General features: G+C 39.6%; 1 protein-coding gene across 5 annotated transcripts in view; it reads left to right on the top strand.

Annotated features, from left to right (window-relative positions):
- HMG20A (high mobility group 20A) overlaps nt 1–14,070 on the top strand; it is a 175,190-nt gene that overhangs the window by 146,737 nt on the left and 14,383 nt on the right. For all 5 annotated transcript variants that reach the window (XM_030186968.1, XM_030186933.1, XM_030186950.1 and 2 more), the window contains one exon: nt 2,390–2,605. In XM_030186968.1, the coding sequence (XP_030042828.1) occupies nt 2,390–2,605 (216 nt within the window). The remainder of the gene's footprint in view (nt 1–2,389; nt 2,606–14,070) is intronic.

The raw sequence follows: 14,070 nt of genomic DNA, 5'->3' as shown, positions 1-14,070 counted from the left end.
CCTCCCCACTGCTGCCCACTGGTTTTTTTTTTTGCTGGTCAGAGTCAATATTCAGTGTCACTGCCCAGTTCTTAGATGATGCAGAATATTGACAGTTGGAAAGTCCTGAGTGATTTAAGCAGGCAGAAGAAGCCTCTCCTGCCCACTTAAAACACTGGCAGATTACTTATCGTGCTGTTGCATTTTTTTGGACACTCAGAAGAGTTGCTAACTGTTCTAGAGGATTGCTAGCTCTTGCAATTCCAGCCTCTTCAAATGATGCAGCTGTGCTAGCTTGAGGATGACTTACAGAAAATATTACACGATAGTGACTGCGAGGTCCATCTAGTGTGCCCATTTTAGTTATTTATTTTTTACATATATATTCCGCTTTAACCAAAGCAGGTTGCAAAATTAGCATAACATAATAAAACCATAAAAACTGAAAATAGACATGACATAAAGTCCAGAAAATCCAAATGACAGTGACTGGGGCTTACCGCTATCGGTCTAAAAATGCTTTCACAAAATAATGAGCCTTTAAATATATCTTAAACCGGTGAGCATTTGCATATAATCTTTGAGTACCTGGAAGTTTGTTCCACAGCAGAGACTCAGCTATTTAAGAGGTATCGGCTAACATCTCTGTGGCAGATGGTGCAAACAATTGCTGCATTAGTTTTGAACAGAGCGTTCGAGTTGGCTGATTAAGTATTCAACGCTTTCAGAAAATATGCTGGAACATTAATACCAAAATCTTGAAACATACATGTCACTGGCAACCAATGAAACGACTTTAAAATAGAAACATGGGTCAGTTTTGGCAACCCTATGATCAAACATGCCGCCGCATTCTGGATGTTCTGTAGAGCCTGGAAACAAGTATCTGTCATACCCAAATAAATAAAATTACAATAATCAATTTTGGTTAATACCAGGCTGTGCACCACCATCTGCAAAACTGAGGCTGGCAAAATCTTCTGCTTACTCAACAATTGAAGCTGTAAAGTTAATATAAATATCATTTGATCAATTTGAGATTGCATCAACAAATTGGAGTCTAAAAAACCCCCTAAGGTTGAGCTAGAATTCACATTCTGATAGCTAAGCACTTCAGGTAATGTGGGATCCACCTTCCTTCCTACATATATGAATTCAGTTTTTGCTAAATTCAATGATAACTTACGATTCCCCATCCACACATAAATTTTATCAAGGCATTCCTTAAGTCTCAAATTCAAATCAACCAAACCCTCTTGAAACAAGGAAAAAAAATTAAATCATTGGCATACATTTTGTACATGACATTTAATTCCTGAAATACCAAATTCAATGACACTAAAAAAAAAAGATTTAAAAGTAGGGCGGCACACCACAACTTATCAAGAACTGCTCAGAAACAGAGGTCTGTGTTTTAACTCTTAACATCCTCCCATGTAGATAGGAATCAAACCATTGCCACACTCAGTCTCGCAAACCCATTTCAAACATTTCTTCAACAAGATTTTAGTATCAACTATATCAAAGGCTGAGATAATGTCCAACATTACCACACAGAATGTAAAATTCTGATCCATTCCAACTTGGTTCATCTACCATTGACAATAATAAAAATTCTGCACTATGATCTTTTCTGAACCGGTATTGATCATCCAGTAACTGCAATTACTCCACATATACTTAAAGTTGTTTGAACACCTCCTTCTCTAATACCTTTGCCAAAAATGACAGGACTGATACTGGTCTATAAGTAGTCAGCAACTTAAGATCTAAAAAGGCCTTTTTTTAACAAAGGTTTCACCGTAGCCTGCTTTAGACTCTCAGATAACAAACCATCCTGCAGAGATTTATTCAGCATCTTCATTAAAGGATATATGATCAAATCTGTTAATGCCAGTAAGAGCACAGTTCCACAGGATTTGTTGTTGGTGACAAAGCTTTCACTATAATCATAACATCATCCTCTGTCACCAACTGAAAGTCATACTGCAAATGTTCAGACTTCACATCTCCTGATGGCATAATATCCACATTCTCTCCCTGATCCTCAACAGTCAATTTTCCACTCAACCATTCAAAATAGTCCTGAGCAGATATAGCTTGATCTACACCACTATCATGAGCATTGTACCACTGCAGACTCTATTTGATATTTGGCATTACCTTCACTTGTACCATCTTTAATCTCAGTAACTAAAAAGTCAGTCTTAGAAGCAGTGTTAAGAAGAATTTACAAGCCCTGTAGTTCAGCTTCTCTATGGTATGGGACACTAACAATGAGGGAGTGGCCTGACTAGTGGCCAATGATCATTTCGTGGTCAAAAGCACTGACAGAACGAGCTGTGAAGATGTCTGCTGTGTAAGGTTCTTTTTTTATGAATTTATTAGATTTGACCTCTTGTGTTTGCAGCTCGGGAGGCTGAACTGCGACAACTAAGGAAATCTAACATGGAATATGAAGAAAGAAATGCAGCTCTTCAGAAACATGTGGAGAGCATGCGCACTGCTGTGGAGAAACTGGAGGTGGATGTGATCCAGGAACGCAGCCGAAACATGGTGCTGCAGCAACACTTGGAGACCCTTCGACAGGCTCTCACTAATAGCTTTGCTGGTGTGCCTTTACCAGGTAAGAAAAAATAGTATTCTAGCATTTTTCTTGTTGTCCCACATCTAGGTCATAAGGTTTCTCTTTTCTAGTCTCTTGACAGTCTGTTACAGGATCCAGCTTCAGCAATCACCTTTATTGTACCAGAAGATTCACCTTTACAGAGTTCACTCTGGCCAATATTCAGCGCTATTTAACCGGCCAGGAACAACTTCTGTCTGGCTAAATACCATTTAGCTGGCTAACCGCTAATATTCAGCGGAAGATGACTGGTTATCTCTGCTATATATTCACAGTTAGCATATGGCAGGCTATTCGCAAATATTCAAGTGCTAACCAGCTAAGCTTAGTGGCCAAATTGGACCGCCTACATAGCAGTCCTATCTTTGGCTGCTATAAACTTAACCAGCCAGCACTGAATATTCACTTAGCTGGTTAAGTTTTGAGCCAGCAAAAAAAAAAAACCCGGATATCCAATGCCAGTCACTGTAAACCACCCAGCATTGAATATCCAGAGTCAGCGCCAATCATGGCACTTATGCAGGCTGCTTCCTGCAGTGTTGATTGATCCACTGTGTATAAAAGAGGTGTGAGTTACTTAATTGTTTGCTGTATTTTGTGTGTATATAAATCGCCTCAGGTTTATTAAAGGATGATGCATAAATTAAATAAATAACAGAAATAAAGGGAAAGTAGTTCCTTAAATGAGGCCAAAAGAATCTGCAGACAGATACGATTCTTGAGGGAAGTATGCAGCATTCCGTGGTTACTATCAGAGTCAACCAGACGAGCTGAGTGGGAATGAATTTGAAGATATATGAAAATCCCTTGGAGCTTTCTGATCTTCAGTCTGAGTGTTGCTTGTATAGTCTGTAGCACATTCATTCATCCATTATCCAGCTGTGTGGAAGAATAAGGTGTATATCTCATTAACAGCAAAGGTCTTGAACCCAGTACTCACCAAGTCTCAAAGTAATTGAATTTGAAAATTGGCTCATTCATCTTATTTTGCAGTGTGCCAGAGTAGTAGTTCATACACAACACACAGCTTGCAATTTAGATTCATCAGAAGCTATTCACTGAGAGAATATAAAACTAAAAGTTCGTATAATACTTAAATTAAATAATCCCAGTGAAAAGCAGGGCTACTAAAATAGCTTATTGCCATTTATAATGAATTTCCCCGATTGAATCTCCTGAAACCTTCCTCCTTCAACAAATTTATGTTCCTTTTTTCCCCAGTAAAATATTTGTCTGTACTGCTAGGATCTGGGGTGATCTTCTATGGTTTGTTGATTGAACTAACATACACCTTCCCTACAGAAAAGCCTCCTTTCACAATGATCTGCAGTTGAGCAGCCCACCTTACAGCAAAAGCACAACAGTACTTTTGACAAATATCAGAGCTATTCCAGCCACGTTTCATTTCTCTGGTTACCACTGTGCCCCACAGCAGCAGCCTTTAGAGCTTTTTAAAAAGGCGAAGCAACCCATTCCTTAGAGTTGCAAGGAAGCAGTACCACCCCCTCGCACATTAAGTCTTCCAGAGGCAGAAGGACATAATTGAGTTGCTTGCACTGGCAGGGGTCTAGAAACAAGATAATGAACCATCATCAAGGCACATTGATTTCCCTGCTGGCAAATACTTTGTGCTATTTTAATTGGGCCCAGCTATGGTGGGTTATAGATAAGTTAATTCCTACAGCACCTGGCTTATCAATATTTCTTTTCTGTCTACTGAACTTAGCCATCCACTCTTTCCCAGATGAGCTACCTCCTCCTTTGGGTGCTACCAAATTAAACCTGCTGCAGTAAGGCACAAGGGACTGATTCCATGCTACAAGTCAACTATTCAAGCTGTCATAAATATTGCAGTGTTTTCCCTGATAAGTTGTGTTTCTGGAGTTGCATCTTTTTCACTTGAACCTTGAAAAAGTCATAGTTTGAACAAAGTATTAATCAGAAAGAACATCAGCTGTCATTTAGACAGAAATGTTCTGGTCTCAGAAACTTATGTGTAACAGTATCTTTTTTTTTTCTTGGTCCTTGCTGCTGCTGCTGCCACTTCTACTAACCATTTTTATAGTGCTACTAGACATATACAGCCCGGTACATGAAACGTGTAAGAAACCATCCCTGTTCAATAGAGCTTACAACCTATTCTAGGCAGACAAACAGGACAAATAAAGGATTATGGAGTTAATATTTATTATTGGAATAATTAAAACAAACATGGACACTGAACAAGTGAATAACAGGTTAAAAGTTAAAAGCAGGCTCCAAAGGTGGGATTTTAGTATAGATTTGAGTATGGCCAGAGACTGAGTTTGACATACCATCTCAGAAAATCTATTCCAGCCATACGGTGCAGTAAGGTACAGGAAGTAACGGTGTCTGATCCGCCGGGAAACAGTGATCAGAAGATGATCAAATTTGAGCTGATGTCTGGAGTGATTTAATTTTTGAAAGAGGGACTACAATAAAATGAGGAAAATGATTAAAAAGAAACTAAGAGGATTGGTCTCAAAGGTTAGGACTTTAAATCATGCGTGGATGTTGTTTAAAAATACTATCGTGGAAGCCCGACCAGATGTATTCCTTGTATTAACAAAGGTGGAAGAAGAGCAAATGATAGCCAGCATGGTTAAAAAGTGAAGTGAAAGAGGCTATTAGAGCCAAAATAACATCCTTCAAAGAATGGAAAAAGGATCCAAGAAGCAACATAAGCACTGGCCAGCTGGATACAAAGCACTGATAAAGAAGGCTGAAAGAGAATATGGAGAAATTTGCCACAGAGGCAAAAACTCATAGTCACAACTATTTCAGGTATATCAGAAGCAGAAAACCTGTGAGGGAATTGTGGGACTGTTAGATCATCAAGGAGCAAAAGGGACACTCGGGGAGGATGAGGCCATAGCGGAGAGACTAAATGAATTCTTTGCTTCAGAATTGGTTTTCAAGGGTGATGATGTGCAGGAACTGAAAGAAATCTCGGTGAACCTGGAAGACATATTGAGCCAAATCGACAAGTTTCAAGAGTAATAAGTCACCTGGACCAGATTGTATACACCCCAGGGTACTGAAAGAACTTAAACATAAAATTGCTGATCTGCTGTTAGTGATCTGTAACCTGTCATTAAAATAGTCTATAGTACCTAAAGATTGGAGGGTGGCCAATTAACACTAGCTTTTAAAAAGGGTTCCAGGGGTGATCTGGGAAATTACAGACTGGTAAGCCTGACTTCAGTGTCCAAACTATTATAAAGAATAAAAATACACGTAGACAGACATGGTTTAATGGGACAAAGTCTGTATGGGTTCAGCCAAGGGAAGTCTTGCCTCACCAATTTGCTTCATTTCTTTGAATGCGTGAATAAGCAGGTGGATAAATGTGAGCTGGTTAATGTAGTGTATCTAGATTTTCAGAAAGCTTTTGACAGAGTTCCTTATGAGAGACTCTTGTGAAAATTATAAAGTCATGGGATAGGAGGCAGTTTTTGTTTTTGTGAATTAGGAATTGGTTATTGGACTGAAAACAGAGGATAAGTTAAATAGCCATTTTTCTTAATGGAGGAGGGTGGGTAGTGGAGTGCCACAGGGATCTGTACTAGGACCGGTGCTATTTAACATATTTATAAATGATCTGGAAGTTGGAGCGACAAGCGAGGTGATTACATTTGCAGATGACACAAAACTGTGAAAAATTGCAGAAAGACCTTAGGAAATTGGAAGACTGGACATCCAAATGGCAGGTGAAATTTAATGTGGACAAATACAAAGTGATGCACATTGGGAAGAATAATCCAAATCATAGTTATTTGATGCTAGGGTACACCTTAGTAGTCAGCAACCAAGAAAAAGATCTCGGTGTCACTGTAGACAGTGTGCTGAAATCTTCTGTCCAGTGTGTGGAGACCAAAAAAGCAAACAGGATGCTAGGAATTATTAGGAAAGGGATGGTAAATAAGACCAAGAATATTATAATGCCTCTGTATCGCTCCATGGTGCAACCTCACTTTATTTATTTATTACATTTGTATCCCACATTTTCCCACCTATTTGTAGGCTCAATGTGGCATACATAGTACCAGAGAGGTGTTTGCAGACTCCGGTGTAAACAAATACAAAGTGATATTGTGGTAAGATAAAGTTCATGTGGCACAGCCACATTAGGGAATCGTACAACAGAAGAGTTGTGTTATGTCCATTACGTACTTTAGTTAGTTTTGTGTTTGAGTACTGTGTTCAATTCTGGTCGCCGTATCTCAAAAAAAGATATAGCGGAATTAGAAAAAGTTCAAAGAAGAGCAACCAGAATGATAAAGGAGATGGAACTCCTCTTATATTTATTTATTTATTGCATTTGTATCCCACATTATCCCACCTCTTTGCAGGCTCAATGTGGCTTACAATAAATCGTTCTTGGTGGTGATAGAATAGAACATAATCACTTATTGTTACATAGAGATGTTGAATAACATATTAGAGTTTAAAGCAAGCAGATATTATAAAAATAGATCTGAGTAAAGATGTGGGAGATATATACATTTATCATTGTTATTCTGTATGGTATACCTTTTTAAAAAGATGGGTCTTCAGTGATGTTCGAAAGTTTGTTAGTTCGTAGATCCCTCTCAGGTTTTGCGGCAGTGCATTCCATAGCTTGGCACTCAAGTAGGTGAAGTTTGCTGCATGTGTAAGTTTGTATTTTAAACCTTTTGCAGCTTGGGAGATGAAGATTGAGGAATGTGCGGGCTGATCTTTTGGCGTTCCTTGTCGGTAAGTCTATCAGGTCTGATATATACGCTGGGTCGTCTCCATGGATGATTTTATGAACTAGTGTACAAATCTTAAACGTAATGCGTTCTTAGAGTGGGAGCCAGTGTAGTTTTGCTCGTAATAGTTTAGCACTTTCATATTTTGCTTTTCCGAATATGTCTGGCTGCGGTGTTCTGGGCTGTTTGGAGTTTCTTGATTGTTTGTTCTTTACAGCCAGCTTATAGTGCATTACAGTAGTCTAGGTGGCTGAGCACCATTGATTGTACCAAGTTACGGAAGACTGTCATTGGGAAGTACTGTTTTACTCTTTTTAATTTCCACATTAAGTGGAACATCTTCTTGGTTGTGTTGTTCGTATGACTCTCAAGTGTTAGATGACGGTCGATAGTCACTCCTAGGATTTTTAGGGTATCCGATGTAGGGAGTGTCAGATTTGGTGTGTTTATGGTGGTGAATTTGTTTGTATTGTGTTGAGAAGTGAGTATTAAGCATTGGGGTTTTTTCTGCATTGAGTTTGAGCTTGAATGCGTCCGCCCATGAGTGCATGATGTGCAGACTTTGGTTGATATCGTTGGAGATTTCTTGTAGATCCTGTTTGAATGGGATGTAAATCGTTACGTCGTCTGCGTATATATATGGGTTGAGGTGTTGGTTGGATAGTAGTTTAGCCAGAGGTATCATCATTAGATTGAATAAAGTCGGCGAGAGGGGGGATCCCTGTGGAACTCCACATTCAGGTGTCCATGTGGCAGATGTAGTCGAGTTGGATGTCAGTTGGTACGATCTTGTGGTTAGGAATCCTTTGAACCAGTTAAGAACATTGCCTCCGGTTCCGAAGTATTCGAGGAGATGTAGTAGAATACTGTGGTCGACCATATCGAAAGTGCTAAACATGTCGAATTGTAGAAGTAGTATGTTATTGCCAGTAGCGATTAGTTGTCTAAATTTGGACATGAGTGACTAGTACTGTTTCAGTACTGTGGTTAGCACAAAAACCTGATTGGGAGTCATGGAGTATTGAGAACTTATTTAAGTAGTCAGTTAGTTGTTTGGTTACCATTCCCTCCATTATTTTGGTTATTAGGGGGATAGATGCTACTGGTCTGTAGTTAGTAAGTTCGCTAGCATTTTTATTTGCGTCTTTGGGTATGGGTGTGAGTAGAATATTTCCTTTCTCCTTTAGGAAGAGACCATTTTGTAGCATGTAATTCAGATGTTCTGTGAGGACTGTTATAAATTGTTGCGGAGCGAATGTTATAAGGTTGTTGGGACATATGTCTAATTTACAGTGAGATTTGGCATATCTCTTGAGCGTTTGGGAGATGCTGTCTTCTGATACTGTCTCGAAGTTTGTCCAGGTTCTGTCCGCAGGGTATACACCAGAGTCTGGGTCTAGGCAGTCAAGGATTGTGGTGTAGTCGATGGTGTTGCTGGGTATTTGTTGTCGTAGTTCTACGATTTTCTCATTGAAGTATTATAAGAGGAAAGGATAAAGAGGTTAGGACTCTTCAGCTTAGAAAAGAGATGGCTGAAGGGGGATATGATTGAGATCTTCAAAATACTGAGTGGTGTAGAATGGGTAAAAGGGAAACAATGTTTCACTCTTTCAAAAAGTACAAAGACCAGGGGACACTCAATGAAATTACATGGAAATACTTTTAAAAATAACTAGGAGGAAATATTTTTTCATTCAAAGAATAGTTAATCTCTGGACGTGGTAACATCAGTTAGCGTATCTGGGTTTTAAAAAGGTTTGTACAAATTCCTTGAGGAAAAGTCTATAGTCTGCTATTGGAATGGACATAGGGAAGCCACTTTTTGTTCCTGGGATCAGTAGCATGGAATGTTGCTACTATTTGAGTTTCTGCCAGGTACTTGTGACCTGGATTGGCCACTTTTGGAAACAGGATACTGGGCTAGATGGACCATTGGTCTGACCTAGTATGGCTATTCTTAAGATAAAAGGAACAGAGTCTGGATTTGGCAATAGAGGAGAAGGATACATATAAGTGACTTACCTGATGAACAGAGTTCCCAGGGATGGATGTAGGGAAAGGAGAGATAATGAGGAGCTGCAGAATGAATGCTCTTGTAAGTCAGTAAGAGGAATTTGAACCATATAGAATTTTCAGCAGTTTGAAGGGGAGAGGGATTGTTCAGTTGGAGACTTGTGAGGGCTTTGGCAGTGTGCTCAGAAAGGAAGGGATGAATTTTGTTGGTGATATAGAGAAAAATACAACAGTTTATAACTGCAGATTGCTAAAACCTGTTTCATTATAATACCTCCTTGAAAAAGTATTACAACCTACAAAGCATCATCACCGCTGTACAGTGCATAATCAACTTTAAAGTAAAGCTTCACCAGGTTTTCTAATCAATATAATTCATAAATGGAGCAAAGTAAAATATAAAAAGGAGAATTCATGGGGGTTGTAGTGTGTGATTTAGTAAAGTGAAAGGGATGGATAGAAACACCTGACAAAAGTTTTTATTCCATGCTTATTTATGCTTTTGTCTCTATTGTAAACCGCCTTGATTGCCAGTTGTGTAGAAGTGTGTGATGTAAAAGATTTTGCAAATAAAATTAAATTAATGCAGTGCAGCATTTTTTTAAATTTTATAATAAGTTTATTAAATCATAACAATACACCACAGAAAATGCAACAGAACAGAACACACAATATGGTACAGAGTGCTGAGTTCTAACCCTAAAATTAGTCCTTATTGGATAGAAAAAGGTCTAAAGACTTCCATTTGCGGATAGCTGATTTGTGTCCAGACAGGGAGAGTACTGCAGTTCAAATCATGCTGAAAACATAGAGGTAAAAGTTCAAATACTTTTAACACATATTCTATGTAGTCTTGCACAAAACATGTGCTTTAACTAATAAGGAAATACTGTTCATTTTCCCTTCAGACTTTAGAAAGCCTTTATGCAGTTTAGGTGCAGTTGGCAGTGTATTGTTAGGTAATCCATTGCAGAACATAGTAATATTTAGTGTAAATATCAGCTAAAAGCAGTGTGTTCCATCTAGTCTACCTAGTAAAGTGACTAAAGTTGTATCAGCTGCTGCTGCTGCGTGCAGGTTACATCCCTCTGTGCCCTTGTCTGAGGTTGTTCATTATTTATATTGTTTATTTTAAAAACTTATATTCCGCTGTATCAACAATCTTCTATATGGATTACACCATCAACATACATAATAATCTTACCTAACAAATAGTACCTAGTGTATATGTAATGTATACAAACAAAACAAAAGGGATGCATAGTACAACACATATCCCTATTAGTACTGCACCCTTAAATCCTCAATTTGTTTTTTACCATACAGCATCTAGGTTTCTTAAGATTATACTCTTTCATACGCCTGTCTAAACAAGTACTTTTTAACACTTTTTTTTAAATTACCCATCTGAATCTCTTTGACACATAGGGGCAGCTTATTCCAGACTTGTGGCCCAGCAATATAAAAGATGGAACGTCAAAAGTTTTCCAGTCTCACAGTTTGACATGTTTTAACAAAGCTTTAGTCATAGATCACAACAGTCTCTTTGGTTGGTAAACACTTAACTTAGTAGAGAAAATGGTTGATGTCCTATTTGTCAGCACCTTACATATCAAATACAAGATCTCAAAACTTTATTCTGTACTCCATTGGCAACCAGTGTAGCTGCTTTCACATAGGTGTAATGTGCTCATATCGATTACATCCTCCTAAAACTTGCCACAGCATTTGGAACCAGTGGCGTAGCCAGACTGCCAGTTTTGGGTGGGCCTGAACCCAAAGTGGGTGGGCACAAAATTTTCTCTCTATCCCCCTCCCCCAGCAAAGTTTAGTCACACTAATCAGATGCATTTGTGTCACAGGGTAAAGTGCTGCTTTTCAGTGCATCAGATTTCAGACAATTTATTTAATAGCCTAACACCCTTTTCAATGAGCTTTCAGAGGCCAAAACCTCCTGCCTAAGGTCAATATAATGCTGTTACGGTATCCTCTCCTGACCTAAGGAAAGAAGTATTGGTCTTTGAAACTTTATTAAGAAAGGTACCATATTACTTTATCCTAAATTAAAAATAAATTTATTTTCTTTACCTTTGTTGTATGGCCATTTACTTTTTCTCATTGTGTTGCTCCCAGTCTCTAGATTCTGCTTTCCTTCGTTTTCGCTTAACTCTTCTGCCACGGTTTCCTGGCCATTTCTCATTTTTCTCTCCTTTTTCTTTGCTTTCTTCAATATTTTTCTGCCTCTCTCTTTCTCTGTCTAGATTTAATTCATTTTTACTATCCATTCTTTAATTTCCTTCATCTACTTATGGCTTTTCATCTTTTTCTCACCCTTGTTCTCCCCATGCCCCTTCCTTTTATTCTCCAGTCTTTCACTACTCTCCTTTTCCATCCAGCAGCTCTCTTCTTTCGCTCCCCATCCTTCCAGTGTCTCCCCTCTCTCTCCCCATCCTTCCAGTGTCTCCCCTCTCTCTTCCCATCCTTCCATTAGTCTCCCCTCTTTCTTTCTGCATTCTTCCATCCAGCGTCACCTCCTTCTCCCTACCCTTCCATCCAGCGTCTCCCTCTTTCTTTCCCCATCCTTCCACCCATCTACCCTCTGTCCTGATCTTTCCATCTAATGTCTCTCTCTACCTCCTTCTAACCAGTGTCTCTCTATCTCTCTACCCTTTTCTGTTCAGTGTCCCTTCTCTCTCCACATCCTTCTAGTCTCTCCCCTTTCTCTCTGCATCCTTTCATCCATCTCCCCTCTTTCTCTCCCCATCCTTCCATCCAGTGTCTCTTTCCTCATCCATCCGTTTTCCCTCTTTCTCTCCTCATCCATCCGTTTTCCCTCTTTCTCTCCCCATCCTTCCATCTGCTTTTTCCCTCTTTCTCTCCCCATCCTTCTGTCTGCTTTTTCCCTCTCCCGATTCAGGCCCGCCAGCGCCAGCCCTAGCTCCCATTACCGGCCACTGCTGCTTTTCCTATTGAGCAGCAGGGCCAGCGCTACAAAAAGAAGAAGCGCTCAGCTGACTGAGCTGAGCGCTAACAACAAAAAATATTGGGGAAAAAAAAGAGCGCCACCTCCGCAGGCAGCCTTGAGGCATTGGCTGCTGGCTCTGCAGGCTCCTTCCGTCTCTTACGTCACTGCCCCTGGAGCGACGCGGCCCACCCGTAGCTACGCCCCTGTTTGGAACCACTTGTAAAGCTCTAAGGTGATTTCTTCTAATACACAAGAACAACCTGTTACACTCAAAGCACGGTGAAATCATGCTTTGCACTACCATTTCAAAGTTATCCTGACTCAACAATCCCTTCATCTGTCCCACAATTTGTAATTTAAAGAATACATCTCTGACTACTTTTTGTATATGAAATTTCATTGATAATGTAGAATCCATCATCATTCCTAAATTCTGCAACTTGGTAACTATAGGGATGGAGTCTTTCTCAAATTCAAACACGTCACGTAAATCATCACTGAGATCAATAGCTAAAAATAGAATTTGTGTTTTGGCAAAATTCAATTTTAGATAATTCACCTGCTTCGTGTAGGTTTCATCCCTCTACACCTTGTATAAAGTGTGAAGGTCATTTACGTTTTGCTTTGTATTATTCTGAAGTGCTAAATTGTAAAGGATGTTGAGTTTCTTTTTAGATAAGACTTCAAGGGGCCTATTTACAAAACTACATTAGTTATTTAATGCAGGAGTCAAGCACACTACACCTTAACAACATGTGGTAATTCCCACATTAAACAGTTAATATGTAATGGATGGCACAGCTAATGCCATTCTAAGAGGTATGCCTAATTGTATCATGTTATCTGCTGTGTACTTAATGCATGGTTTTGGTCCTCTGTTCCCCACAAAGAAAGGGCCTAAACACATAGGGCCTGATATTCAAAGTGATTTAGCTGGCTGCTAACTGGTTAAATCACTTGGTCTGGGCTAGCCGCTAATATTCAGTGGCACTTAACTGGCTAAGTGCCATTGACTATGACAGCGCCAAATCCAAAGCTGGCTATGTTGGGGGTGGTCTGGGGCGGAGACGGTGCTTGGGCGCTTAAGTGCAGATATTCAGCCCATAAGTGTCCAGGTTTACTGCATAAAGTCTTGCCTATTTTATGTAGTAACCCATGGCTGCTTAGGTGATTAATGTCGACTTAAGTGGCTGTGTCATAAGTACATAAGTACAGCCACACTGGGAAAAGACCAAGGGTCCATCGAGCCCAGCATCCTATCCACGACAGCGGCCAATCCAGGCCAAGGGCACCTGGCAAGCTTCCCAAACGTACAAACATTCTATACATGTTATTCCTGGAATTGTGGATTTTTCCCAAGTCCATTTAGTAGCGGTTTATGGACTTGTCCTTTAGGAAACCGTCTAACCCCTTTTTAAACTCTGCCAAGCTAACCGCCTTCACCACATTCTCCGGCAACGAATTCCAGAGTTTAATTACGCATTGGGTGAAGAAAAATTTTCTCCAATTTGTTTTAAATTTACTACACTGTAGTTTCATCGCATGCCCCCTAGTCCTAGTATTTTTGGAAAGCGTGAACAGACGCTTCACATCCACCTGTTCCATTCCACTCATTATTTTATATACCTCTATCATGTCTCCCTTCAGCCGTCTCTTCTCCAAGCTGAAAAGCCCTAGCATCCTTAGTCTTTCTTCATAGGGAAGTCGTCCCATCCCCGCTATCATTTTAGTCG

This window comes from Microcaecilia unicolor, chromosome 1 (genome assembly GCF_901765095.1).
Source record: "Microcaecilia unicolor chromosome 1, aMicUni1.1, whole genome shotgun sequence".
NCBI lineage: Eukaryota > Metazoa > Chordata > Amphibia > Gymnophiona > Siphonopidae > Microcaecilia > Microcaecilia unicolor.
The sequence above is the reverse complement of the archived record's forward strand: the minus strand, read 5'-3'. Positions and strand labels throughout refer to the sequence as shown.